General features: G+C 42.1%; 2 protein-coding genes across 13 annotated transcripts in view; one reads left to right on the forward strand and one right to left on the reverse strand.

Annotated features, from left to right (window-relative positions):
- ARNTL (aryl hydrocarbon receptor nuclear translocator like) overlaps positions 1–3,738 on the forward strand; it is a 51,284-nt gene extending 47,546 nt beyond the window's left edge. For 5 of the 6 annotated variants that reach the window (XM_017824986.1, XM_017824988.1, XM_017824989.1 and 2 more), the window contains 3 exons: positions 1,287–1,380; positions 2,416–2,518; positions 3,027–3,738. In XM_017824986.1, coding sequence (XP_017680475.1) covers positions 1,287–1,380; positions 2,416–2,518; positions 3,027–3,187 — 358 coding nt within the window. In that variant the 3' untranslated portion in view covers positions 3,188–3,738. The remainder of the gene's footprint in view (positions 1–1,286; positions 1,381–2,415; positions 2,519–3,026) is intronic. The other variant, XM_017824987.1, reaches the window with a different exon arrangement.
- A 270-nt stretch (positions 3,739–4,008) lies between these two features.
- BTBD10 (BTB domain containing 10) overlaps positions 4,009–26,393 on the reverse strand; it is a 28,582-nt gene continuing 6,197 nt past the window's right edge. For 2 of the 7 annotated variants that reach the window (XM_017824994.1, XM_017824995.1), the window contains exons 2-9: positions 25,235–25,393; positions 12,536–12,729; positions 11,571–11,856; positions 9,244–9,346; positions 8,388–8,508; positions 7,103–7,300; positions 6,138–6,248; positions 4,009–5,102 (exon numbers count right to left, since the gene is read on the reverse strand). In XM_017824994.1, coding sequence (XP_017680483.1) covers positions 4,792–5,102; positions 6,138–6,248; positions 7,103–7,300; positions 8,388–8,508; positions 9,244–9,346; positions 11,571–11,856; positions 12,536–12,729; positions 25,235–25,335 — 1,425 coding nt within the window. In that variant the 5' untranslated portion in view covers positions 25,336–25,393 and the 3' untranslated portion in view covers positions 4,009–4,791. Of the gene's footprint in view, positions 5,103–6,137; positions 6,249–7,102; positions 7,301–8,387; positions 8,509–9,243; positions 9,347–11,570; positions 11,857–12,535; positions 12,730–18,294; positions 18,613–25,234; positions 25,394–26,393 lie in introns of those variants that run through there. The other 5 variants (XM_017824998.1, XM_017824999.1, XM_017824996.1 and 2 more) reach the window with 4 other exon arrangements.

The following is a 26,393-nucleotide window of genomic DNA, read 5'->3' on the forward strand; positions in this document are numbered from 1 at the left end:
CGTTCAGCTTGCACAGTTCCCCCCTGGAGCTCTTGGAGCAAGGACACAGTGCTGGAGGCAGCCCAGCCTTCCCAGGCTGTGGGGCTGGTTTAAAAACAGGGTCTTGCAGCCCCCTCCAGTGAGGGACTGTGGGAATGCAGAGCTGTTAGTCCTGTCTCTCACCTGTGTGAGCAGCTGCTTTCAGTGGGTACAACTTAATTTCTGTTGGCTAACAACCCCTGTTCTTCACGAATTTTCTCTTGGGAACTGTTCCCTTTCCTATGAAAGTGGTCTCACCCAGCAGATGTTTAGTGGCAGCAATTTAACCAGACTGAGCTGCAACTCAGGAAAACATTCAGTCTGTTTCCCACAGTTTTGTTCCTGCTGCAGGCAGAAGACTACCAGGGAACAGCAGACCTATCCATAAGGCTTCCTTCCTGTCTGTAAGAATAGGAAGAAGGAGAAAAGAAAAAAATTAAAAAGCCACATCAGGGCTGAACCAGTACTTGGAGGTGTAACCATCCCTTTGAGTAGCTGTAAAACACCTCATTAGCCCCAGCAGTGCAGTAGTGCATTTTACCCCCCGTGTTTGCATTTCAGTTCAGATCCTGGGTTAGTTCCAGTCCTTTTTCAGCAGCTGTTACTATTTTCCAAAGCTGCCTTCTGTTCAGCTTTCCCAGGGGAACTCTGCCAAGGATAAGATTCCCATTTCCATTGCTTTTCTCTGTAACTCCTCCTCCTCCCTTTAGTCTAGAGATTTGTTGGTTCTACAGTCAATACATGATACATTATTAAAGATGTTTGATCAAGCTATGGAAAATTGAAGTGAAAAATGCTGCTTTGAGCAGTTAAAAAAAAAAGAATTGTATCAAGTGTCCAGTGTACTTCTGTAGCAGTAGCTGATGGAAGGAGTCTGGGTCACTGTGATTGAGGCAGCTGGAGTTCTTAGCTGGTGTAAATTGAAGTAAACACACACACACACAAAAAAAAAAAATTAGGCTTTTCTCAGCACCCAGGACCTTTTCCTTCTGACTCTTTGTGGAGGCTGTACAGGAACAAAAACAGAGGGGAGGAGGTAAAGCCTGCAGACCGAGCTGGATTTACACAGGACTGTTTATCTGGCTGCAAATGAAAACGTTGCTGCTGCTGCTGCTGGTCTGAGCAACGCTGAAAAAGGGAGGAAATTACAAAAATTAAAGTCATGCTTTTAGCACCTTGTGGCACCTGGTACTGAAGTCAGCATTTGAAACTTCCAAGTCTCTGGCATGTGTTGCTGGTAAATCCATGCCGTTTTATCCATATTTTAGGATAAGAGGATCATCACCTTCCAGCTGTGGCTCCAGTCCCCTGAACATCACCAGCACCCCACCACCTGACACCTCCTCCCCAGGAGGCAAGAAGGTAAGGACAAGCTTCACCAAGTCTCATGGCAGCAGTGACAAGCAATGTGGGGTCCTGCTGATGTGGAACAGCTGATTTGAACAACTCCTGGCTGCTTGGCTGGAAAAGTCTGACCCAGTCAAAGTATTCCGGTGGCCAAAACCCCTTTGCAGAGAGCAGTAGATCCCAAACATCAGCAGGTTTTGAAATCCACCTGTTCCTTAGATTGGTTTTTTTTTTTAGCAGAGCTGCAAAGGGACAGCTCTGCTCATCTCTCCCAGCTTCCAAAACCCCTTCAACACCCCGTGCTGGTGAGCACTGGAAGTGCTGTCGCTGGAGCGCTGGCTGTGCTCGGATGAATCACGCCGGTGTTACAAAATATGACAATTAAATGCTTTGCTGGGCACTCAGAGTTTATTTTTAAATCAACACCGTGCACCCTGCCTTGCTCTAAGATTGCTTGAGGAGCACTCAGGTACCATTACCAGCACTTAACCACCTGAACACTTGTCCTGGCTGCTTTCAGTCGTCTGCAAATTGCTGTTTATGGTAGTTATATCCAAGAAGAGCACTTATTCAAATCTTTATACGCCATCTCAGATTCACTTAACCTTTTTTCCCCAGAAATTATGATGACTGTACATAAGAATTGCTTGTACTGGAGCATACAGCTGACAGTAAATATTTCTGTCTATTCCTGGCTCTGTTCTTGAAATAAAACTTGAAGTTGTGACAAACAGAGTTAGAATTCTGGTAATAGTTATCCTTGCTCCTCCTGCCCTAAAATATTCAACATGTACATATAGTAGGGGCTGCTGGAATGGAACAAAGGAAAACACAGTTTGGGTGTTTCTGACATCTGCTCCATGGGCCTGGTACAGAGGAAAGCAGCTCCTAGTTTACAACTAGTCTGATTAAGTAACCTTTAGGTGGTGATGTTTGGGGTTTTTTTCAGGAAGTCCATCCACCCTGTATTAAAAATCCCAATATGGGACAATTTAAGACTTACTGCAACATTTCATGCTGGTTTATAGCTTCTGGTTTTTTTCTTTCAAGATCTTGAATGGTGGCACTCCAGACATTTCTTCAGCTGGATTGCTGTCTGGGCAAATCCAGGATAATTCTGGTTACCCCTATTCCGACAACTCCTCCATCCTCGGTAAGTGAAGTCACTCGTAACACACCTAAACACACACAGACACTGTAACAACATGGTTGGTTTGAGCAGTAACCTGCCCTTACCACCTGCAGGCTGCAGCTGAGGCATAAAGCCCATAACCAACCACTCTGCTTGCTAAGGAGGCTCCTCGCAGCCCAACTTCACATTGGAATTTCTTTTAGACAATACGTGGAAGCCCCTTTCTCTTGCTGAATCAGTGTGATTTAGCTCAGTTCCCGACCTGCTTTCAAAGAGCTGAAGAGGGATGTTGATCTAGTGTTGTATTTGAAGTCTTGCACATAGGGTTGTCCCTCTCAGCCACACTGGTCCCTTCTGAGGAGTGACACCCACTGACAGCGCTGTCCCCGAACCCGCGGCACCCCGGGTGTCACACAGATCGCTGTTCCTCAAACAGGAACGCTCAGATGTTCCACCCCAGGTCACGGGGTGAGTGCCCATAGCAGTGAAGTGACCAAACCGAGCCCCCTGCCTGTGTTTGCACCCCCAGGGGAGAACTCCCACATCGGCATCGACATGATCGACAACGACCAGGGCTCGAGCAGCCCCAGCAACGACGAGGCCGCCATGGCCGTCATCATGAGCCTGCTGGAGGCCGACGCGGGGCTGGGCGGCCCCGTGGACTTCAGTGACCTGCCCTGGCCCTTGTAAATGATGCCCCCAGACACCCAAATATCAAAGTGCATTTACTGGTGGAGTTCTACAGTCTGTGAAACTCGTGGGACTGAGGAGCTTTTATGTACGGATTTCATAAAAGCCGTGTCAGAATGCAACTCATCCTTACCATGTGTAACTTCAGACAAAGTGGAATAACCTGCTACAGTGTTCTGTGTTGATTTGGTTAGCTGTGTATAGCTTGCAATACTTGTATATTTTGGATTCTGTTGTTTGAAATTTTTTTTTTTTTTAAATCACTGTGCAACTCACTGGCATCAGTGGTAGCTTTTATATGCAAATGACCATTTCAGATGTATGGTGTGTTTTTACACTGCAAAACAGTCCCCATGTGGATATTTCTTATACTAATTGTACCATAAAGCTGTTTATTCTTTCTTGTAAGAATCCTTTACTATAAATATTGTTAAAGTGTAATGTATTAGACAGTTAAATATTTTTAAAATAAATGTTTCCCTTGTTCTAAGACGGAGCATTTACTTTGATAAATAAATTTGATAAAACCCTGCTGAAGGTGCATGCTAGAAGCACTTGGTATTCATCATTTCTTTAGCTTTGGAGGAAAAACAAGGCCTTACCCACACTTACACAACAATAAGTTTCTAGAGAAGCCGTTATTATTATTTACTACTATCTTGGAGTTTATACTAAGAAAAGCACAACAGGAGAGCAGGTTGAGATGACAGGCTGATGTTACCAGATTCTCTTTAAGAAATACTTGTTTTTCACTTAATATTAACTATCCTCCCCCGAGGAAAGAAAAGCAACTGCTCTAAAAATACATAATTCGCAGATAATTCGAGCCCATTAAAATAATGGAAACTTTATTTGCATGAAAAACTTGTTTACAATCATTAATAAATGAAGAATTAACCATTTGCATTTTCCTATTTCATGACACTTATGAAAAATGTATTAAATAAATATTTGTGAACAGCTTAAGGTAAGGCAAAATTTAAGATAAAGCCCCTATCCGTTGTTCACAATTTTTGAACATGGCTCACGCTGCAAACAAGTGAAAAAATTCACTAAAGAACTTTGAGTTTAACAAGATGTTATGTGGGTCATTGAATCACGTCCTCAATCCAAGAACCCAGTAGTAGTTTTGTGCTCAACCATATACAGTAACTTTAAAAGGGTCAACCTATTCAGAGCAAAACTATGTACAGTTTTGATAGAAGCACTTTGTTAGTATTGTGCAATACATTTATAAAAAATGGCTTCAAATTCCACTTCTCAACCATTTGTAAAGTGCTACTATCAATTCCACCTCTGCATTCCAACCCCTGTGTCACAACGCTGACGCGTCCCCTGGGCCTGGAGGGGCTTCAGAGTGAGGACAGTCCAGCAGACAAATCACCAACGTCACAAACCTACTGGTAAACACATACACATGTAACTGGAACCCAGGTGTTTGATCTGTACTCTTCCAAAAACAACCCTCTGGTCTTTCCAAAGGTCCGTACTGCAATACCCTAAACACCGTTAACACAATGGAAAAAACTGGAATTGCAGTGTGGTATGACTTGGAGTACAGAGTCACTTTAAGGAGCATGCTTTTGTTTTAGTGAGAGTCCAGATCAGAGCGGTGGGTTCTGTCCCTCGGGATCCATCTCACTGTTATTGGGAGGAGGATGGATGGGCAGGATATCCAGCTCGTCTACCTGGGGGGTGGGGTGCATGACCACGAGCTGGTCCTGGGGGATATCCGCTGCTGCCGCCGCCAGATTGGTGATGGACTTGCTTTTCACACACTGGAAGTCGACGTGCCGGCTCTTCCCTTCCTCCTTCTCCCACGACATCCGAATAAAGGGCCTCTGGACGTAGTTGTAAATCACCTCCGGCCTCCCGCCCGGCCGCTTCTTCACCTTCTCCTTGTACGTGGGGTAACCTGAGAGACACAGCACAGTCACCACTGCCCTGCCCAGAGCCCGGCCCAGCCCAACACTGCCTGTGCTGTGGGGCTCGGGGTTTCTTTCACAAGAAGAAACCTGTGTGGAAGCACAGCAAGGATGAGCAGCTGCCACCATCCACATCCTGAATGGAAACAGATGCCATTGTGTTGTTCTTCATGTCCCCTGTGCAAGCAGGACATGGAGTCAGGAGCTGAACTGACTGAGCTGAACTGAAATTGTAAGGAAAGGCCGCAGAACTGTCAATAATTAGTACAGTGCCACCACAGAGATATAATAATTAATATATTGCCACCCAGACCTCACAGACAACACCACAGCTCCTTCCCTGAGCCATTGTCAGCAGCCACTGTCTCTACAACACTGTGGTGGGAGAGCAGCGATGGGATCTCAGTGTCACTCTGATCTCTGGTTTAAGTTGCCAGGTGGAATCCCAGCACATTCCTCCCAGCTCCCCAAAGGGTGAAAATACATGGTTTTAGATGAATTGTGAATTCTGGTTATGCTGCGTCCCAGTCATCTCTCCTCTCTGCCCCAGCAATAATGTTCATTTTACATATTGTTACAGGGCACCAGCATTACAGTTTGGTCAAACAGTTGTTCTTTGTCTAAACCAAGAAATGCCAGCAGAAATAATCTGGTATTAGCTGGCATTACAGACAGAGCCAGTTCTTGTTCAGCTGAAGGGCACGTCAGCCTGAAGGCTCCCACCTTGCTCAGCTGAAATGACTTATTTCAGAGCTCACAACCAGTTAAAAGCATTTGCTTTTGGCTGGCAAATTACAAACGTAACTATGACAACGTGGTGAGTGAAGGAGAGAAATCCTGCTAATTATAAAGGCTGGATTCTAAAATATTTGGGTCAACAATCAGAGGAAAAATGTAATGCAAAGAAACCCAGTTCTTGTGTTCATGACAAAAATCCTCGACTGCTTAATGAGATTTTACAGACCAGGCTCAGAGAAGTGCAGCAGCCCCTCCAGCCCAGAGGGAGTCAGCAGTGCTTCCCTTACCTTCGATGCCCAGTCGGATCTTCTTGAGCCCCCTTTCCTTCAGCACCGATTTGGCCACATCTCTGTTTTCAATGTATTTGAAGAATCTATACAACTTTGTGCTGTAAATAACTAAAAAATACATTTTAGTGAGAAAATGTCAAAGGCAAGTGTGTGCCTAACTAATTAGAGCAGGGGGTTTTCTTAATTGGCATCTTTGAGACACAATGGCCCTAGAAATGTGAGCTAATTGTGTTAATACATTGGAACAGCCACCTCTGATCTATATTCACAAAGAGCCTCCCTTATTTAAGAACAGCTGCAGGCTTGCATCCTCCAAACCCATCATTTTTTGTGTTGGTATTTTGGTTTTCTTAAATTTAAAAAACCCCAAACTAACAGTACATAAAACTGTAATACTCTGAAGAGACTCCTAAGAAGATTTTGTGTTACTGGAGTACAAAGAGTACCTCAAGCTTCCACCTGCCCTCACAAACCCCCCCGAATTCCACGTTTTCACAGTGAAGGAACATCTTCAGCTACCAGGAGAGCACGGATGCAGGGAAGGGCATTCCATTCACAGGTGCTTAAACTCATCTAAACACACATCTGTAATACTTCAAAAATAACAACACTTGGTTTTTTTCCCAAAAAAAATCCTCCAGTTGTTCTTCCACAGTCAACATGACTTTTTCAGAAAGAGCTTGATGAGAAAAGTTGGTATTTCCTCCCCCTCACTGGCTGAAAATACCTTAACAATAAAAATCAGCTCCTCTTTTTAATTAGATTTGAACACAGCAAGCAACATACGCTTCTATGAAGCAAAATATTAAGCAAAACTACCAGAACTAAGAGAGTTTTGTTTCGTGGGGCATTAGGGATGTTGTTAACACTTTGCTGGCGGTGCTTACATACAACTTAAATCAGCACATTCGCTGCTACCTCTGCCACGGATGGCTTGGTGGCAACCAGGATAATAAACTCACTCTGTGAATACTCCTCTCCCATTTGTGGGGGATACTCTTCATCCCAGTCCACAACATCATCATCTGTCAGCACAACAATGTGGCACTCCCTCTCCCCGCTCTGGGCGCTGGCGACCATTAAGGGGAGAATCATCTCCTCGAGGTAAAACTCAAATTGCTTGCGAGCACCATCATTTGACAATTCGTGCATGAGAGCACCTGGAAGAAAATTTTAAGCACAGGCACATTTAAAAGCTTGGTAAAAAGATGAAGGCAGGAATAAGAAACGCAGCAGTTCCGTTTATCTTGTGGTGTTTTCTGCAGACAAGTGTAAAGACACTTAAGCCTATTAGTTTGTGTAAGTTCAGAACTTATTCAAATGTTTACCAGAAGCTGAAACTATCCTGCAGATATTAACATAAGGTTGGTCAGACAGGAGTGACTTTGAGGAGACCTTCTTCCTCTTTTACTACTGCTAAACATTTGGTAACTGTGCAAGACACTCTCTGTTTTCCTAAAAGAAACATTATTTAAGCCAGTTGCTGAAAGAGTAGAGCACACAACCCACATTTCAAAAGCAGTAGCTTAAAAACAAAGCTGCTCAGAGCCCTCTCAGCAGGAGCTGCTAAATCCCTGTGCTGAGGACAGAGTGCTCCGAGCCTGTGACTGGGCAGTGACAGGCGGTGAGGCCACAGCACTGCTGAGGAAGGCACAGGTGTCCCACAGAGCCCTGCCACCAGGAATGCCACGGCCTGGCCTGCTCTGCACACACATCATGAGATTTCAGGGACCAGGGGAACAGCCCAGGTCTCCTAAACACTGGCCAAAACTTGGGCTGTGCTCAGGGATGGAAGGAGCTGAAGAGAATGGTACATACTGGGAGCATTGGTAAACCCTACACCAGCAGCAAAGCTGAGCTGCTTCTGCTGCGGAGACAGATTAATTCTCTTAAGCAAGGAGCTGAATAAATCATCTCCCTGTCCTCTGCACAAAAAGATACCACTTGGTGTTACTGTATCTGTCCTGCAAATGTAACAATAGTGTAAGAATTGCACAGGGCTGACCCCCAGCAGAGAACCAGATACTGAAATACCAGAAACATTATATCTCATAAAAACACACATCCATTAGCTTTGGGGCTTTATTACATAAGAGGCAAAAAGGGATGGGTTTTGTTCATGTAGTGTCAGCCATCTTCCTTACCTCAGTAAAGGATATGATTTGGAATTAATACACACACACACACACACACATTTGCTTAAATCAATCTGTATAATTCCAATGATTTAATAAATTCTGTACTTACTGAGATCTCTGCATTTAATAGTACTATACTCAAAGGAGATACAGAGATAGTCACAGGCTTCTCTCAGTTCAGGAATGGATATCCCGTCAGGACAGCGTATCACTCCAGTCTTGTAGTAATCCTGCAGCAATGCAGCAAACAAAAAACACAATGCACTTGTGCACTCATCGACAGAAACATTCAATCATTTCATTTATGATGCTTACCCCACAAAGAAAGCCCCTAAAATGTAAGACAGCAATATATGTGAAACATTGTGAGTCTTTTTGTCCTCAAATTTGTCCATTTCCAGAGCTGCGTTCAGAGCGGTGGGTTGTGGTTAAAATTGTTATTCAAGTGACAACTATTAATACTGATCATTTTGGTGCATGTAAGCTGTCTTTTATCTACACTTCCCTCAGCTTTTGCTATTCCAAGTCTGCTGACAAAGCAGTACAACAGCTCTGCTTCTGTGTAGATATGAAATATGTTAAGGGGCCGTTTTCATCTCAGACTGAAGGTTGCTTTACCCCTTTAGCTGCAGTAAATTAACTTCCAGTACTCTGTTTCACCTAATTTCAGCACAGGAAGGGCTGAATGTACCTGAATTTGGTGAACTCAATGCATAGGAGGTGAACTAATTTCTGGCAGGCAGTATTTTTGGGTTTGTTTCATGTGTGCTTTCTCTCTCCCTGGCTGTCACACGCTCATGTCTAGAAAATCCTGAGGGGGGTTTCAGATCAAGCATTTTTCCCCCTCTACAAAACAACAGAAGAGCAGTACCTATGCCATCCACAAAGTACAGATATGTAAGTAAGGCTGTATTAAGAAGTCATGACTCCCAATACTCACAGTGCTTGTCTGAACAGAAACTCACCAGAATAGCACGAAACACAGTGGAACCAATTCCTTCAGCAACTTCATACTCTCCTTTTTCATTAGGACGTGTAAAGTTGTGTTCTCTGCCTGACCCGAACATCCTGCTCAAGAATGAAAGTGATTTGGTTAGAATTCCTTACCATGATTTTTTTTTTTTTTTTGGTAAAACAGAGAAGTGTCAAAAATTGTAACGAAACGTCAGGGAAAAACCAGTGTATTCTACATCACGTGTATGCACACTGTTCAGTTTGGTCTGTGTTTAGCAGGACTACCAGAAAACAAAGTAGGGCAGTGTAACTCAGAAAAGTCTAGTTTTATTCTTCAATCCAAACTTGTCCTCCAAGCAACAATAAAAGTCAGACCAGGCCATTTCCTGTCAGTGCCAAAGGTGGGGGGAACCTCAAAGAAGTGTTTGGCATTTGTGGGGCAATGTAACAAAAGAACAGGTTCTGTTGAGGAATTCTCGTTATATCAAGACATTTCAGTTTTGTTGGAAAGATTTAATTAATTCAAAAGGTAAAATAAAACTCTGATAGAAGAGTTAAGGGTGGCGTGTGCAGCCTATTTCTCCCTGCTAGGACTCAAGGAAAGTGAAACTAAGGGAAACACTACGAGTCCCAAACAGTATCTGAGTTTTTAAAACACTCCTCTGATAGAGAATTACACTCAATGCTTACAAAAACTATTGCCATCTACTCCCTGTTTTATTTACAAATATTCCCTATGGTTTGCTCTCACACACACAGCCCAAAGCAGCAGAGCTGGTGTAACTAAGAGCATTTATAATGGAGAAAGGAAGTAACTTTTTTCACTTAATGATCTCACAAGTGTTTTCTGACCACTCTTCAGGACAAGAAATAATATTTAGAAAAAGGCAGCGTAACAGGATATAAGCTTAAGGCAAATAATGCATTCTTATTATAGTAACTTTTACCTCCCAGAACAGATTAGTCAAGCTGCTCCTGTTTAGTGTCCTGTGAACTGACATTGAGGGAAAGTGGGTTTATAAATAACCTGCGTTTTAGAGCAGTATTTCCGTACCTTTATTAACCTACTTTTCAATTAGCAGAAGATAAAATAAGCCTGTTCCTTGAACCAATCCCAAAGGGAGAATAACTCAGCATCACACATGCACAAAAAAATCCAGTGCATTAGGCAGCACTGCTTACTCTGAGGCTGGGAATGGAAAAGGGAACTATTTCACTGCATAACTTCAACTGGTACCCTTCCAGTTTGTCTAAATATTTACATGTATGCATGTACTGTACATATAAAAAATGCCTTAATGATTTATCTTAAATTATTACTTCTATTTATTTCCCTTGAAAGTTTACACAGAGAAGCATTTTTCGCTTTCTCTATAACTCTTCCCCAGCTTTTCTTAAAACCAAGGTACTATTTATCCCACACTCCAGCAATTTAAACCAGAGCAGAAGTTGTTTAATCATATTTATTACTTGTACCTTGTCTAACAGATTTATATATGTATATGTATTTTAAATATGATTATACCCTCATGTGCTAAGAAACAGCCACATTTTAATGAAAAAGCTAAATCAAGAGTGACACAGACATAAACCTTCATTTCTTTCTTGCTGCAAGTTTATAAGTGGTGGTCTCTGTGCTTGGACATTGCAAAACCAGGCAGAATTTAAGCAAGTAAAAGTACTGAATTACAAAGTACAGAATCTTTTTCCACCGAATAAACATCTTAAATATGTTGCTCATTAAAGTTTCTACAAAAAAATATTACACACATACTGTGGACTTTTATTCAGATGTTGACCATTTTGAGCATTTGGTCTCTCTCTGCTGAAGCTCAGGTCTGTTATACCAACTATTTGACACTGCCCTCTCCAAAAATCATTTCAGAAGGTAAATAGGCTGAGTTTGAATGTTATCAGGGTAGGCCCATTCAGCAAAATCAGATTTTCCTCCTTGCTATTTTGAAAAAGACAATCTACACTCACTACTTTGTTCTATGAAGCTTTGAAAACAAGAGGAAGAATGAGGCAGACTGAACACAGAAGCAACGGTCAGGAAGACAGAAGGAAATGGGCACATCATGAAATGTTAATTTACTCATCAACTCTTTCCTCTCTAGGTAATAGACCTCTCTTGGCCTCTCTGGCAAAAACAGAGGAGAACTTGCATCTGATTTTTACTTAAAGACATTGCAAATTGGTAATATTAAACATTTGTGAGATCAGCTGTAGCACTATGAGTTCAACAGCTATTTAAGCAGTTTAAATATCTAAAAGCATTAATGGCTCTCTAAACAGTTGGAGGTTAAGGCATAAAAAAACACCCCAAGAAGTTACAAACCTGCCCAACATTGTATTAGGTTGTGCAGTGAAGATGGAAGGATCTACGACAAATCTGGTGTTATCCACTATGAGCGTTACTCGCTCCGAAGTTCTCACATTCCGAGCTCCCTCTTTTCCGTTTTCATACACGAACACCATCTCCCCCCCAGCCTTGCAGCTCCCATCTGAGCTGGACTGGCTGCTGTTCCTGCTGCTGGTCCCCATGCTGACGATGGAACCGTTCGGGGACGTCTTCTGGGGGCGGGGGCTGCTGGGGCGGGATGAGCTGTGATCCTTCTCTCGGTCTGCGGCGGGGACGAGGCGAGGGAGAAAGAACAGGAAATTAAATTACAGACTTCCACAAGAGCTCTGTGCAGTTTATGTCTTTCCAGGCATAAAACACGTCAACTTGATAACTTAATTACAAACTATTTCGGTTAAATTTATTCTGGTTAAAGAAACCTTCAGAAGTAACTGTCCACATATGAGATCCTGGAGTTTGTGTCACTTCGACATCAAACCCACCTCACCTCCCCGAAGTCTTTACAAGGAAAATTTAACATTCTAGTACTGAAAAAGCAACTCGACACAATACAGAAGCTATGCATCACAGCTGGTCCTCAGTGCTGTAGTTCAAAGAAAACAAACCATATTTTGTCACTCAAAAAAACCCCCTGTTTCCTCTATTTCTAAATACCTAGACCCTACACAGTAAAGGGGAAGTGTTTAGTCAATTATCTTCTTAGAAAAATTAGACTGTTCTTGTAACTTGGACTAAATAAAAGCATTGTGTAGGACTGAGCACTGCAGACTGAAAAAAAAAAGTTACAACCTACCATAAAAGGGTATTCCCATCCCAGGGCACATGTAAGAAATCTGTATTTTGTGTCATCAACAAATAACACTTTTTACTGTATTCTTTTAACAAAATTGTAACCGAGTTTAGACAATTTCCACCCTGAGATGGTATAGGTCTGAACACACCAGAATGATACTGTCTTGTTGGTGAAGTAACATTCCTGATGCATGGAGTGAGCTGAGATTCTGCTCTTTCGTGGGATGAGTCACGAGATCTGTCACTTGATCTGCGTCTGTCCCTTGATCTCTCGTGTCCACCACTGGCACCATGGAGGCTCATTTTTGTGTACTCGATTCCTTTAGCAACACGAGATGAGGTGCTGACAACAGAAATAAGAGAAATGTTCAGTATTTCATCATTTCAGAAACATTGTACATTTCAATTTTCCAGGCAATCACATGCCATGTGCATATTTCCAAGATTAAGATTATCCCCCTCGCTTTTTATGTTGTATTCATCTTTATATTTGCAAACACGAACAGTGATTTGGAACATGAAGCAGGCAGCAAGAATTACCTGTTTGCTGCTGTGTGATCTACAGAGACACCACCTGATCAGCTGTGAACCTGTTCACACAAATCCCTTCCAGAACAGGTAAATCAAATACAACCGAGCACTTCATTTTTATTTTTGCTGTTAAATTAAAATGCTCTAATCAAACCATGAAATGAAAAGCTAGGGGTCATTTCTTCCACTGAAACCTACCCTGGAAAACTTCTCAGACCACAGGCTTTTAGCACTGGCTTCACACTTTCTGCTACTTGCCCTTTCCAAAGGTAGCCAGCCTTAAGCTAGTTGATAAATCCAGACACACCAGCCAGGAGTTTATTTATGCACATTCTTTTCTATATTTTCAGTTATTCTTAGAAGGGACAATTATAATCCACCACAACTCAGGCAGCAAACATATGAACTACACTATTAAAGCCATGACCTACCAGACTGTCAGCAACAAGCAGGACATTTGTTCTAAACCAGCAGATTTTAATATAATAGTTTAAGATTTTTTTTTAGACTGTGATTAAGTTATGTTACATTACTTAATTTAAGATATTGATTACATTCTGCAGCCATTAAACCAGCCAGCAAAACTAGTCAGGTTCAGGATCCAGAACTCTCAGAAACTATCTAAAAATTAAATATCATCTTCCAACAGCTACTGTTGAATTTTACCAAAAATACTTACATCTTTTATTTGTACTCTTTAAAAGAGGAAATTTTGTCTGGGCAGCACAGACCTATCTGTATCCTTGCACCCCACTGGAATTCCTAAAGCAGTTCTTTTGCTATTTATCTTCCAAGAGTGGGTGTGACAAGAGTCCTTATTTATGGGTTAAACTGAAGAAATTCCCCAAAGCCTCAGGTACTGGATAACCCAGACAGATGTCTGCCCAGCCACAAGGGCTGACACACAAAGAAGAGTCCTCATTTCCCAGAGGAATATCAACGCCCCACTTGCCTGCAGCCTGCAAATCCCACAGCTCTTACCAAGAGACCTTAAATGTGAGTGCAAGGAATGCTGTAGGATTCAAGAACACAAAGAGGCAAGAGTGATGACCAAGCTAAGAAAAGCACAACGAATTTTAAAAGCATGAACTGTACAAGCAGCTTGAGCAGAATGTCCTCTTTATAAATAGCTTAGAAGTAATGACAAAAAAAAAATGAAGGCTATTCAAAAAAGTGAACGTCTGCATGAGATGTTTTGGTGACTGGTAAAAAGAGGAGCTTAACTCAGAACAAAAAGGCTGTGATAGATGAGTGTTTAGCACAATGCAAAGAATAAGCAATAAACCTCTCCCTAAGGAACACAAGCTTCTCGTGTCAGACAAGGCACAAGTTTGGTGCAGAGGGAATCTACTGCAATCCTCTTTCCTGCCAAGCTCAAAATATGCTGCAGTAAGAGATGCATCTTCAGGATGTGAAGTCAGCCAAAGGTCTATTGAATAAGGTAGCAGAACTGCAAGCGCTCAGATTTACAGTCCAAGAATAAAGATGATCCGACCACTTTCGTTAAAAGGAAATAGACTTTTCCTCAGGACTTCCAGTGCAATTCTGAAGGTATTAAGATATACAACATTTGTGGCTAACATGTCTTCTTAGCTGTTCTACTTCTCTATTAGAGAGAGGTAAATTCTGTATCCCGAAAGTGAAATGTGCACAAGTCTGCAAGAGCGAGATCTGCAAACTTCCCTTTCAAAAACATCAGCAACTTATGAAAACCTTTGCACCTTTCCTTCGATACATATTTACATGCATACAAAACACAACCACTTTAACAGGCACAAAATATGCCCAGGAATTATCAGAAAAGTGGATTTACAGTCCATAAGTAAAATCTAACTTGAAACCCAAGTCTGACCCCAGTTTGTACAGAATGATGTTCATTATTACTACAGCTAACCTTACCAAGAAATGGTCTTTTTTTTTTTTAAAGAACTATCTCACCTGTGCATTTATATTTGCACATCATGGTATAACCACCTACCCCACAGAGGAGTGTGTATGTGTGTGGGGTACTCAAACAGCAGTCTGGTGACAAAACATCTCCACAAATCCCTACGAAGCCTTGTGTGCTCAGGCCTCTGTTCAAGCAGTGCTTTGATCCCAGACCTGATAACTTTTCTAACCACGCTGTGAGACACCAGAGTTTCACAGGTGCCACGTTTTATAGTATCAAAATGCATGACTCATGATCTCTCAGCAGCTAAAGAGCTCTGTGTGCTTTAAATAAGGGAGGCACACCAGAAAATGGAACTGAAGCACTGTAAGAGTACAGAGGCTTATCACGCCTTTTCGTAGAGCAGACATGAATTACTCTTTAGCAGAGAAGGCAATTAAAATATGATTCTTAATCCAGAAAGCCATCTAAAGCCACATTACCCTCTTAGCAGTGATTCATAGTTCCCAGTGAAACAGGGTGAACCCAAGTTAATGATCTCTTTACAGGAGCTGAGGAAAACAGGTGCTGCAGGAAGTCACACTGACTCAGCTGGCACCAAACTTCCTCCAGGAAGGACCACACACGGCTGTACCATCCCAGGATGGGAATTGGGGCTCCTCCTGCCCTGGTGGGAGCAGCCAGCAAGCCTGGGAGGAGACAGGCAGCACGCACAGATCATCCATGGACCTCCTGCTGCCAGCCACAGCCATCCCTCTGGAGTGCAAACACATGAGCCATCAATTCAGCACAACACTACAGACGAGGCAGAGGCTGCCAGCTGGAGAGGGACACCATCCTCAAATACTAAATCAATGGGTTCTGAGACAGACAGATTAGTAAATAATTTCAAAGAGCTGTTCAAATTGCAGCTGGCCACACCACTCATTTGCATGCTTCTATGTTGTACTGTCCTCCCTTTAAAGCATAGATTAATGCTAATTGTGAGGCTGGCACATCAGCTATTAGTCATAAGATGCAAGCCAAAATGGCAAGATTTCTGAGAATTCAAGCAGTTTGGCTTGAGACAGCACCATCTGAATCATGGATCTTCATTCATCTTAGTAACAGTGACATCTAGAATGTCAATCTTAAGTCTCCTCACTGTTGAGTCACAGTACACAAAAAACATTTCTTTGATCTGTTGGATATATACCTGACAAAACCCGGAATTCCATTTGTTCACCAGCATGAGCACTCAGACAAATACTACCACTGAAATACAATTTATCTCTACAATAAACAAGGCAACTAACATGAGTTTAAACCTGAACAAAGAGAAAATAAAGAGGTGGAGCTTAGCATGTCAGAAGAGACAGGCACTGGCTTTACCCTGCAGTATCTGACTAGGAATAGTGTCATTGAGCTATTCTGTCAGCTGGTCTGAAAAAAGAGCCAGTACATATGAAAGACCACCCGGGACTTCTATTTTCCTGCGAAGAAGCTTTAGAATAAGTTGCGAGTGTTCAAAAAAATGAAGACAACAGAACTACCAAATTACCTTGATTTTTCTGATAGAAGGACTTGTTAATAACATATTTTTCTCTCCTAACAAAGCCCCCGGGGCCAGGAGGATGTTTCTGCAGGGAAATGCAAAAACCCTTCTCTCCACACCAGCAGTGTGAGGGACTAACTACAAACCTGGTCCCCAGAGATGCGGGCAAGACAAACTGACATTCCCTGGGGAGTTCCACAGTTGTGTTGATGCAGCTCCTACCCACCTACACCAATGGAAACGGGACTGACAAAAGCAGAGCTGCCCCGTTTGAAAGAACAGGCAAACAGTTAGGAAGCCCTGTGGTTGACAGAAGCTTTATACAAGACCAGACACAGCACCAGGACTTCCCAAACAGCAGTGAACCACTGAGAACTAGAAGTGCCGGGAAGCCGCGGGTCTCGTGCGGCACCCGGTGCTACACTGTGTTAACCTGGAATTTCATCCCACAGCACCCGGTGGTGCCCTCCCTGCACTGTGCACTACACTTCAAGTCTCCAAAAGAGTCATTACAGCTTCAGATCTCCAGCTCACCAGGAAGAGAAGTAGCTGCAAAATCAACTCTCAATTAATTGACCACCAGCTGCACACTGTGCTGGGTGAGCCATGGGCAGCACCAGCCTGTAAGCAAGATTTTCTCCTGCGTGCTTAATGACATATTTTAATTTAATTTTAAAGCATAAGAGAGTAAAAAAAACCCAAAAAACACCAAACCAACATTTTAAACCCACAGCCTCATTCATTAAAGTTGGAAAAAGCACCGTATATGTAAGACCACCTTGTACCCAAAAGTTTATAAATGGAGGAGCATTGTTTTATCAATTACTTCCCTACAGGGGAAAACAAAGCAAAACACAACCCAAACCCAAACTAAAACAACCAGAAAACCCCATGAATATTTGTATATTCAGGCAGATCTCCACAAATTCAATACACAGTTTTTCCTGGCTCCAAAGAAACACTGGAACATGAGCACTGCACCCATTCAAGAACTTCAAGTCGGTGATTGAATTCATTTTCCCCCTCAGTCAGGGCTGAAGGAAGCTCTGCCTTTGTAAAGGATGAGACATTTTCTATAAAAGCAGCTGCCTTATGAAGAAAACCAAATAAGCTCAAGGTTTTATTTAAGCAAATCTATTTAATATGATGTGAAGGAGGAAAAGAAAAAGTACCATCAAAATGGCACACTTGTCATACTGGTAATGCTTCCTATTTTTGTAGTAAGGAAAGAGCTGTTTTTAAAAAATGTAAATGCTCTTCAATTTAATGATGCTTTGGAGTCATCTGTGGAAGGAGAGCTTCAGTTTGTCTTTATGCATAACAACATATTGCTCTGAATATATTACTAATTATTAAAAGAAGTCATTAAACTGAATTAATTCTACTGCCAAAACAATTAGCATGTATTTCAATACAAAAACTCCATGTGCATCCTACTGAATACCACCAAATAAACATAGATGTTTTATAAAACCAGTTCTTGTCCACACAAAATTATGGTGCTAAACCAACATCCCTATTTCCCCAAAAACCACCCTGAAACCTTAAATAAATGGACACAGCAGTGCAATAATTAACCAAGGTTTTCATCCTTTTCACCCCTGTCTATCTTCTAAAACTTAGATTAACTCTTCTTAAAATATAAACTCATATCCAATCCTTTCCTAGAATGATTCACATAATCGACACTTGTAGAATCAGGATGTAGAGCTTTATCTACACAATAAGTTACAGATACCACGCTCTAAGGCTTTGGGAGGAATCTGTTCTGCTCATCCTGCCAGGACTTACACAACGACAAGGCTTATGCCCCTCTTCCTCCCCCTGAAGTCTGTTCTTTGTCAGCAGACGACATTTCAATTGACCTGTGCACACAAAGGACAGCACTCTTCCTTTTCCTCATTCTTCTCCTGAATAATGCCCACAGCTCATTCCTCTTAACAGATACGCACCTTCCTCTTGTGTCTATCAGGGAAGAAACACAAAAGCATGGAAATAATTTCGGGATCAGAGCACAAAGGAATTCTGTTCCTTCCAATAAGGCAGCTTTGAAAGCCAGATCAGCATCCTTTGGCATTACTTGTTAAGTTCAGCATATTTGGCATCTCCATCGTTTCTTCAGTAGTCCCCTGCACCATCAGCGAGCCTCACTTTCTCCTCCATCATCCTTCCCCTCCCGGATAAGAAACTGTGTCTGTGCAGTCCATTAAGTGCTCGGAGCTGCCAAGCCCCGTGGATATTAATTCGATTCAGTCTCTCGCAGTCCCTGACTCAGCCATGCGTAGTGCACGGCTGACGTCTGACCCCGCCGCCTCCTGCGAGCCGAATCCCGGCTCGCCATCCCCATCCGTCCGCAGCCATTGGGCACCGGCGCTGACAGGCAGGGTGGGAAGAGCGGGAGCGGCGGGAGCTGCTCGGGTACCGCGCCAGGGACCATCTGCGGAGCTATTTCTGGTCCTGCCGGCTCGCCGGGCTCCGGCAGCAACCACCGCGGCTCGAAGGGTTATCGCTAACTTTCCCCTGCCACATCTCCAGTTGCGTTCCTGATCGCTCCAGACAGACAAACCCCTGCGAGTTCCAGGGGACGCTTGATTTGTCCCTGTAAAGTCTGGCTGGATTAATATTTAAAATGAATTCACCTTTCGCTGAGTTCACGAGCAGGTACAGCGATAACCTTTGGAAAACAAGGCTGCACAACCTCCATTTTTTAACCACCCGCATCCCTTTCCCAGCAAGTCTTAAGACAGGAAAAATGTACTACTCTTCGTGACAACCTAAACACTATTAGTATGCAATTACACTAATCAGTATGTTTACTGATCAGAATCAGTTCACCAATCCCTGATGTGCATCTTCACATCAACAGATCATCAAATTCTTGACAAGTCGAGCACAAAAAGCAACAAAGAAAAAATTAATACACGAGTCAGGGCAAAATTTTTCAAAGGTTATTTCATTGGGGGAGGATAAGTAAGCACTATGCAACGGCTTTATTTAAATGATTCTTCTTAGAATGTCTGTAGGCTCCTTTCAGGAGCCACAATGCACTGGAGGAATAGTTTAAAAGTAATTCTTTCAATAAGTAAAAATCAAGATGTCATAGTTAAAATAAGATGAAAGCTGAAGAAAAAAGGGGGATTGTTCAGCAAATGACTGCTGTTACAAAGAGGGAAGTCAGTAAGGCAAACAAGAGACTTGTGATTAGAAAGGCAGGAGAACACTGGCATTGTAGACTGAAGAGTCAGCTCTTTGGACATGGAAGGCAAATTCCTGCTCATACAACTTCAGGGACCTGAGCCAGTGAATTTTCCTCTGTTTTTAGGGTCTTGTGAGGGTTCACACAACCACCATCCCCAGGGAAAGAATTACCATCAGCCTCGTAAGCTTTTTCTTCCCTTCAAAATAAGCCACGGAAGACACGGCTATAATAAGCTACATGGAAAGCACACTGGAAAAACCTCTCCCAGGCAGTTTTTTGCCTCTAATAGAACAGTCCCTCAGCAGCAAGAAAAAGTGCAAGTGCATGCAGGTTCTTTCAGCACTGGTTCTCTATATGGGGTCTCTCCAGTAAGGAAGCCCTGAGAAAGAATTCTCACTGCTTAATTTGGGGAGTGCTACAGGATCTTCCCTCAGCTCAACACAGAAACTCTGTCAACACTTTCCTCCCTCAAAATTCTTTAATATTCACATAATTTTGGTCTTCAGTGGTTCTCTCAACCATGAGTAATATAGTTCTTAGCAATCCACTTCCATTTCAGGAAGGAAACAACACAAAGAATCCCATGACTGGGGTGTTCAGTCGCCAAAGGGATTTCTTAAAGCAGCAAGGACTTAACCTTTAAGAGGGAACATGTTCACGCCTTATGACTTTTGCCAAGCTACCCAAACACAGGACCTTCATAAACGAATCCTGGTTATTTTTACTTATGTACCAATTCCTGCTCCATTTCCAAAACGGATGTTAGGTACAAATCAAACTTTAAGAAACTCAGAAGCATTTTATCCTCCTTGGAACTGGAAAGTACCTCCATTTATTAAAAACCAGGTTCAGAAGTTCAAATTCAAAAGAACTGGGTCCAAACACTGCACGTAGCCATTATAGTTTCTACTCTCAGAGATGAAAGGTACAACCATTGAAGAGTTGTCTGTAAAAAAATTCTAGTTCCAAGCATAATTGCTTCACCTCTGAAGTGCTCTGTGCCCCAATTAAACATCAGGGTCTGATCAAGTTTTGCATGATGCCAAAGTTCACCACAACTAACACCTGACATTATTTGGAAAAGGCCGTTTGTGTGCTGGAGGTTCAGGAGGATTTAGTGTGTGCTTTTGCACTGAAAGCCACCAAGTTTTCCTTCTCAGCAATGTGCATGAGCTGTCACTTCAGAAGTGAAGGATGTCAGGAAAGAAGAAAAAACCCACCCCCACAACCGTTTAAGATCACTCACTATATCTTATAATAATAATAATAATAATAATAATGGCCAGTCTTCGCGAGCGAAGATTTGGGAAAGGTCATTAACCCTTCGAGCCTGCGCAGTGGATTTTTTAGGTGAGACCCAGCGTGCGCTGAACTGAGCCCACCCTTTAATCCTGAGGTTCATCTGCCGGGGCCGAGCAAACTTGGACAGTGGCAGTGAGGTCCCCAGGACGTAGGTTTGTTTAGAGTGACCTTCTCTTAGATGGATTGCCTTACAGGGCTGACGAGCTCCATCTGCCCGGGGGGCTGGGAATCGAACCCGGGTCACAGCGGTGAGAGTCCTGCACCCTAACCACTAGACCACCAGGGGCCCCTTCACTATATCTTAGGTACCTTACAAAACATCAATAGACTGGGGGTTTTGAAAGTTATCCCTGAGCACAGCCCATTTTATTAGATTCCAAGAGCAGCTCTTCCCAGCCCGTCTCAGTTCCTTCTGAGGGCTTTCCAGCCTGGTGCCTCTGGATCCCAGATGGGGAGATCGTGATCTGCCAGTCCCAGGTTGCAATTAAGGCATGTTTGCAGTGAACTTTCAGCAGATGCTGCACAGTAACTCAGAGGATGACCCGAGCCCATGGCAAAAGCAGGGCTAATTATTTTCATGTCATACATTCTGTGGGCCTGCCCCATGCTGGAAAATGTTCAACTGCAGAAATCCAGCTTACATGAAGAGTAATAAAACCTGTCCTACAGTGGAAAACAGATTATACAGTCTGATATCACTCCAGAGTCAAGAAAAGGACCCTTCTGGGGATGCTTCCCATGCTTACAAAATGCTGAGACAAGTGCCATTTCCATTCACAACCCATGAATGCACCTTCCCAGCATGCAAAAATAATATTATATTGGGGGAAAAAATCTCAGCATTTAGCATATGCACAATAACTTCTCATCCATGGAAAATACTTTAAAAGAAATTGGGTATTTTCGAAGATTGAAGAGTCACTGCAACAGAATCACAGCGCAGCCACATTTTGTTCATAAATGCAGTAGTGCAGGCAAGACTTTGGGTCTAATAATATTTAAGTAGAATGAACAAAGAAGAAACTATCAAAAGGGATTACAACAGAAGCAGATTTAGAAAATAAAATCCAGGACAAATCTGAAGGAAGAGGCAAATTTAAGCCAAAGGTTTTCTACCACAGCTCCAGAAAAAGCACTTAGCACAAGAGAATTAAAGTCTTCCAACAAAAACAAAAACTACAGCACTACAGAGAAATGACACATGGGAAGCTAATAACCAATGAAAAATTAAATAGAAAATACAGACCAGCAATACCTAATAAAGAAAATATGAATTCAGAGGCCATTTATTGAACCTTCATCACCATTTAGTCAACTTACGGTTCTGCAACATTTGCTTCCATCTTATATTTGGGTACTTAAAGAATTTTTTGTAATAGCTCAGACAAACAAGACTGTATCATTAGTTAGTCATCTTTAGCACCACATGAATTCATCCTGTCAGGCTCTTTAGATACCAGGGATCATCTGCACTTTATTTTTAGTCCTTCTTTTCCTCATCTCTCCCTTCCGACTTTTCCGTTACATTGCCCATCTCGGAACAAGTGGGGAAAAAGGAGTGAAAACAACAGCTCAGCCTGGCAGGTTTCAAAAATTGGACACTGACCCAACTGGAAAGAACAGGATATAGTGGTAACCTGTGTCAGTGTTCCATACACACACCCTTTTGGATAGTTTTACCACGTCCTTGCCCTCAAACAGACGGCACAGTGAAGGGAGACGATTCCCGTGGCTTTCCTTGCTTCCACATAAGCCTTAGACACACAAGGACAGCTCACAGCCCTGGATGATGCCTTTTTTTTTTTAAGTCTAGAAAGTTATCTAAGCTATTTTAAGAAGGTTAAGGCTGGAGGATTAAACTCTCCAAAGCACCAAGTGACAAGCTCAGCATCCATCTTTAAATATTACTCCCTTGTTGAGGTTTATTATAAAGTTCTTATTTCACCATCACATTTTCCAGACCAGAAGTACTTTTTTAACTCATGACAACAAGGTGCATTTTGAAAGTGAAAGACAAATAAGACAGCAGTACTCAAGCCTTTCCAAGTTATATTATTACAGCTTATGCTTCCCCTGACACTGCACTTTTCACACAGACTTTCACTTGTTTGGAGAAAAAGTGTCAATTAAGTCAGAATCAATAGTAATATGCCGATATTCAGCCACACAAAATCCAATTATTTTGTTGAGGCTTTTGAATAAAGTACACTGTTTTCCAATAATTGGATTCTCTGAAGTAATCAAGTATCTCAAAGGAGTAAGGTAACAAAATACTTATCCTTAATTTATCCTTTATTCTATTACAATGTCAAACTATCATTTGGATTATCATTCTCAAAGATTTCAAAGTGGGTACACTTTATTTGGGGAAAAAAAGATTTAAATGATCACATGTTAGCTTGAATACTATTTCCCTACCATACACATTAAAAGCTTCCATAAAACACTCACTATGCAGCATTTTATTGGAAACAAATTGTGTTTTGCCAGAAGTATGTCCAACTTAGCTGCCATTATTTTTAAGGCATAGGTTTCCTACCTTCTGACGTGTGAACCTTGCAATCAGACCATATGAAATGATCAACCTTTCTGAAAGGCACAGGCCACAGACTTCCTTGAGTTCGCTCCTATCCGAAAATAATCTTTTCAGAAAACGGCACAGCCTTTTATGTAAACATCTGCCCAAAATAGATAATCCACACTAGACCACACATGATAAGACACATGCCCTGTTTCTCTGGACTGGATGTACCCAGCTCCAGCTTCCAGCTATCACCACTTATCACAGACTTGCCCACTGCCTACAGCTCATCCCCACAATGCCATTCCTGCAAGGATCCCAAGCGACTGATCAAGATGCCACCGTTCAATCTTTGGGTTTTCCAACGGGACAACGAGCGGGAGCTGACACAGGTGACAATCCCACACCCTTGGCTCCTGCCTGTCAAACACTGCACTGAGCCATAGGAAGAACACGCAGCTGTTTGCACAGTTTATCAAACCACTCAGATCACAGGCTGCTAACGAGTCCTTTTCCTTACTTAACACTCCCCATCGTGGGTCATCTGTACCAGTATCAGTTTAGGGTTTTGTTCCAGATCATCCTGGGAGGCAGCACGGGAATGGAGATGGCTGGAATGATCCATGAACTGGGCTCAGCAGTGAGTCACCCACACACAGCCACACCCCCAGGCCCCCACTCCCGTACAATGCCCCCCTCACATCAACACTGGTCACTGCCGACGCTGGGCAACATCGTGATCCTAAAATCCTAAATAAGGAGCACGGATCAACCACCTCCAGACACCGTATTAAAAACATCAGCTGTACAAAGCTACATTCCACAAGCCTGTACTGACCAGCAGCACCAGCCACCCTCCTTGGCTCTGTGTTAATCACTCCATTATTCACATCACAGGCCTCTAATTACGTGGGTCTCCCTGTGAGCCTTTTAATTATTGGTGCGTTCTTTTTTCTCTGTCCTCTTGGATTTCTCACAATTATCCAAGATTTAATGACAGGAAGATAACCCACAACATTAATTGCCCATGGAACATTTTGGGCAACATTAGGATCCAGTTTATCTGCAATAAAAATGTGAAATAAGTTGCTGTTATTGAATATGCTCCTTAGCTCTTTTCCTATCATCCTGCAAGTGGGAAAGCTTAAATCACAAACAATTTTAGCTCGCTAACAGAGATGTTTCAGTTATATTTAGCCCTTCTAAAAGGGCAAAGTACTTGGAAGATATACACTTATTTGGATGCTTAAATATATTTCCAGGAATATGCTTCTTCACATATATTTGCTAGGTGACTAATCGCTCTGCTTGGTTCTTTTTTGAAATGTATGCTGGAAAAACACTAATTAACTTCATAATTTCGTCAAATCCAGAAGCATTTAAAAAACATTCTTACTGTGAGGGATGCAGGCAAAAGCAAGGTCTGACACACAGCTTTACCAAGGAAGTGCTACAGAGAGTGATACTTGCATGCAAGCAATTATGAGTTCTCACCATGGACAAATTGCACATATTAAGCTACTAAACAGAGTATCAGCAACTAAAATGTGGTGAACAGGAAGTAACTCCTACCAAGCACCCCAAAAAAATTCACATATTCACTCATTCAACTGGTGTCTTGATATGCACACAAGGCATTTAGCTTTAAAAAAAAAAAAAAAGACAAACAAATGGCAAAACAAATCTAAGCACGGATTAAGGAAGCTGACAAATCACTTATGTCAGAAAATGTCTTTAAAAAGAATTAAGAAGCGGTCCTTTTAAGAATTACAAAATTTATGACAGGACTTGCCACAACCAGATACAGTAGCCTTTAGGATGGACTTTCATTGTAGTTTTTGAGATGCAATAGATGGTACATAGCACCTACCTTGAATGTTTACAAAGTTTACGAGGTCTATTATGCAATTTCCGATCCCAATTCTCTGGGTCACTGGAGTTACTGTCATAAGGATGAGGCCGTCCTGCCATTCCACTGCCAGCTTCCTCACACTACTGCTCTGAAAAGCACACATGCAGCACTCACAACCTACATTAAGAGAGCAGTGTTTACCTTTAAGTAAAGCCACACAGGAGAAAAAGGTAAGACATGCAGAATTAAGTGTTGTTAGGCTTTGATTTTTTAAATGCGGATTACAGAAAACAGGAAATACTGAAGCACAACTTCGAAATTGCATGACAGTAACATTTTATACATTTTGCTGATACCTGCACTAAAAAGATCTTTTTGTTATAGGAAATATAGTTCTATAAATGCTGGCAGGCAGCTTCACTTTTGCAACAATTAATTTCACTGCGTCCAAACAGAAAAGTCACTGGTTATAAAACACAAGGCAAACACATCGTAATTTTGTTCCAAACATATAAAGTTAATTCAAAGAAAGATCCCAACTGTAGAAAAGAGACCAACAGCTTCACAATTTGAATGGCTGACCAAGAGGAAAACACAATTAGCAGTTATGTCTGAGACCTCACCCCAAAGTGGAATCTACAGCAATCCCTGGAAACGCTCAGTGTGGTTCAGTTCCACTGACTCCTGCGGAAAAGTCGCATTTAAAAATTTAATAAAAATAGACATAGTAAGCTCCCCTTCCTTCACTGGGATATGATATTACTGTTCAACTCCCACTAAAATCCACTCTTGGATCAAAACACTTCGTGGCTGTCAATGAGGACAGCCAATCTTAAAAGGCAGGTGTTCAAGTCATACCTATAAGTGACGGTTGTGTCAAGAGAGTTGTACAATTCAGAATGACCTGGTTACAAAAACGAAAAAGTAGCCACAAGTGAGCAGCTGACAATTGTACAGCAGCTGGAAAATAATCAAATTACAGACATATAAACCTGCTAAGTAATGGAAAGGTAGGCTAATGTTTCTTTAAAGTTTTAAGGTAAATATTTTAGAAACATTGTATCTCCGTCTCACCTCCCCTTAATATATTTCTGTTACATTCAGTGAAACTTATCCTGTTTGGAAGTGAGTCCCGAAAAAATTGAGACTTCTTTTAAAACTAAGTTGCTGCTCAAAT

This window comes from Lepidothrix coronata, unplaced genomic scaffold, assembly GCF_001604755.1.
Source record: "Lepidothrix coronata isolate B3197 unplaced genomic scaffold, Lepidothrix_coronata-1.0 Scaffold115, whole genome shotgun sequence".
NCBI classification, from domain to species: domain Eukaryota; kingdom Metazoa; phylum Chordata; class Aves; order Passeriformes; family Pipridae; genus Lepidothrix; species Lepidothrix coronata.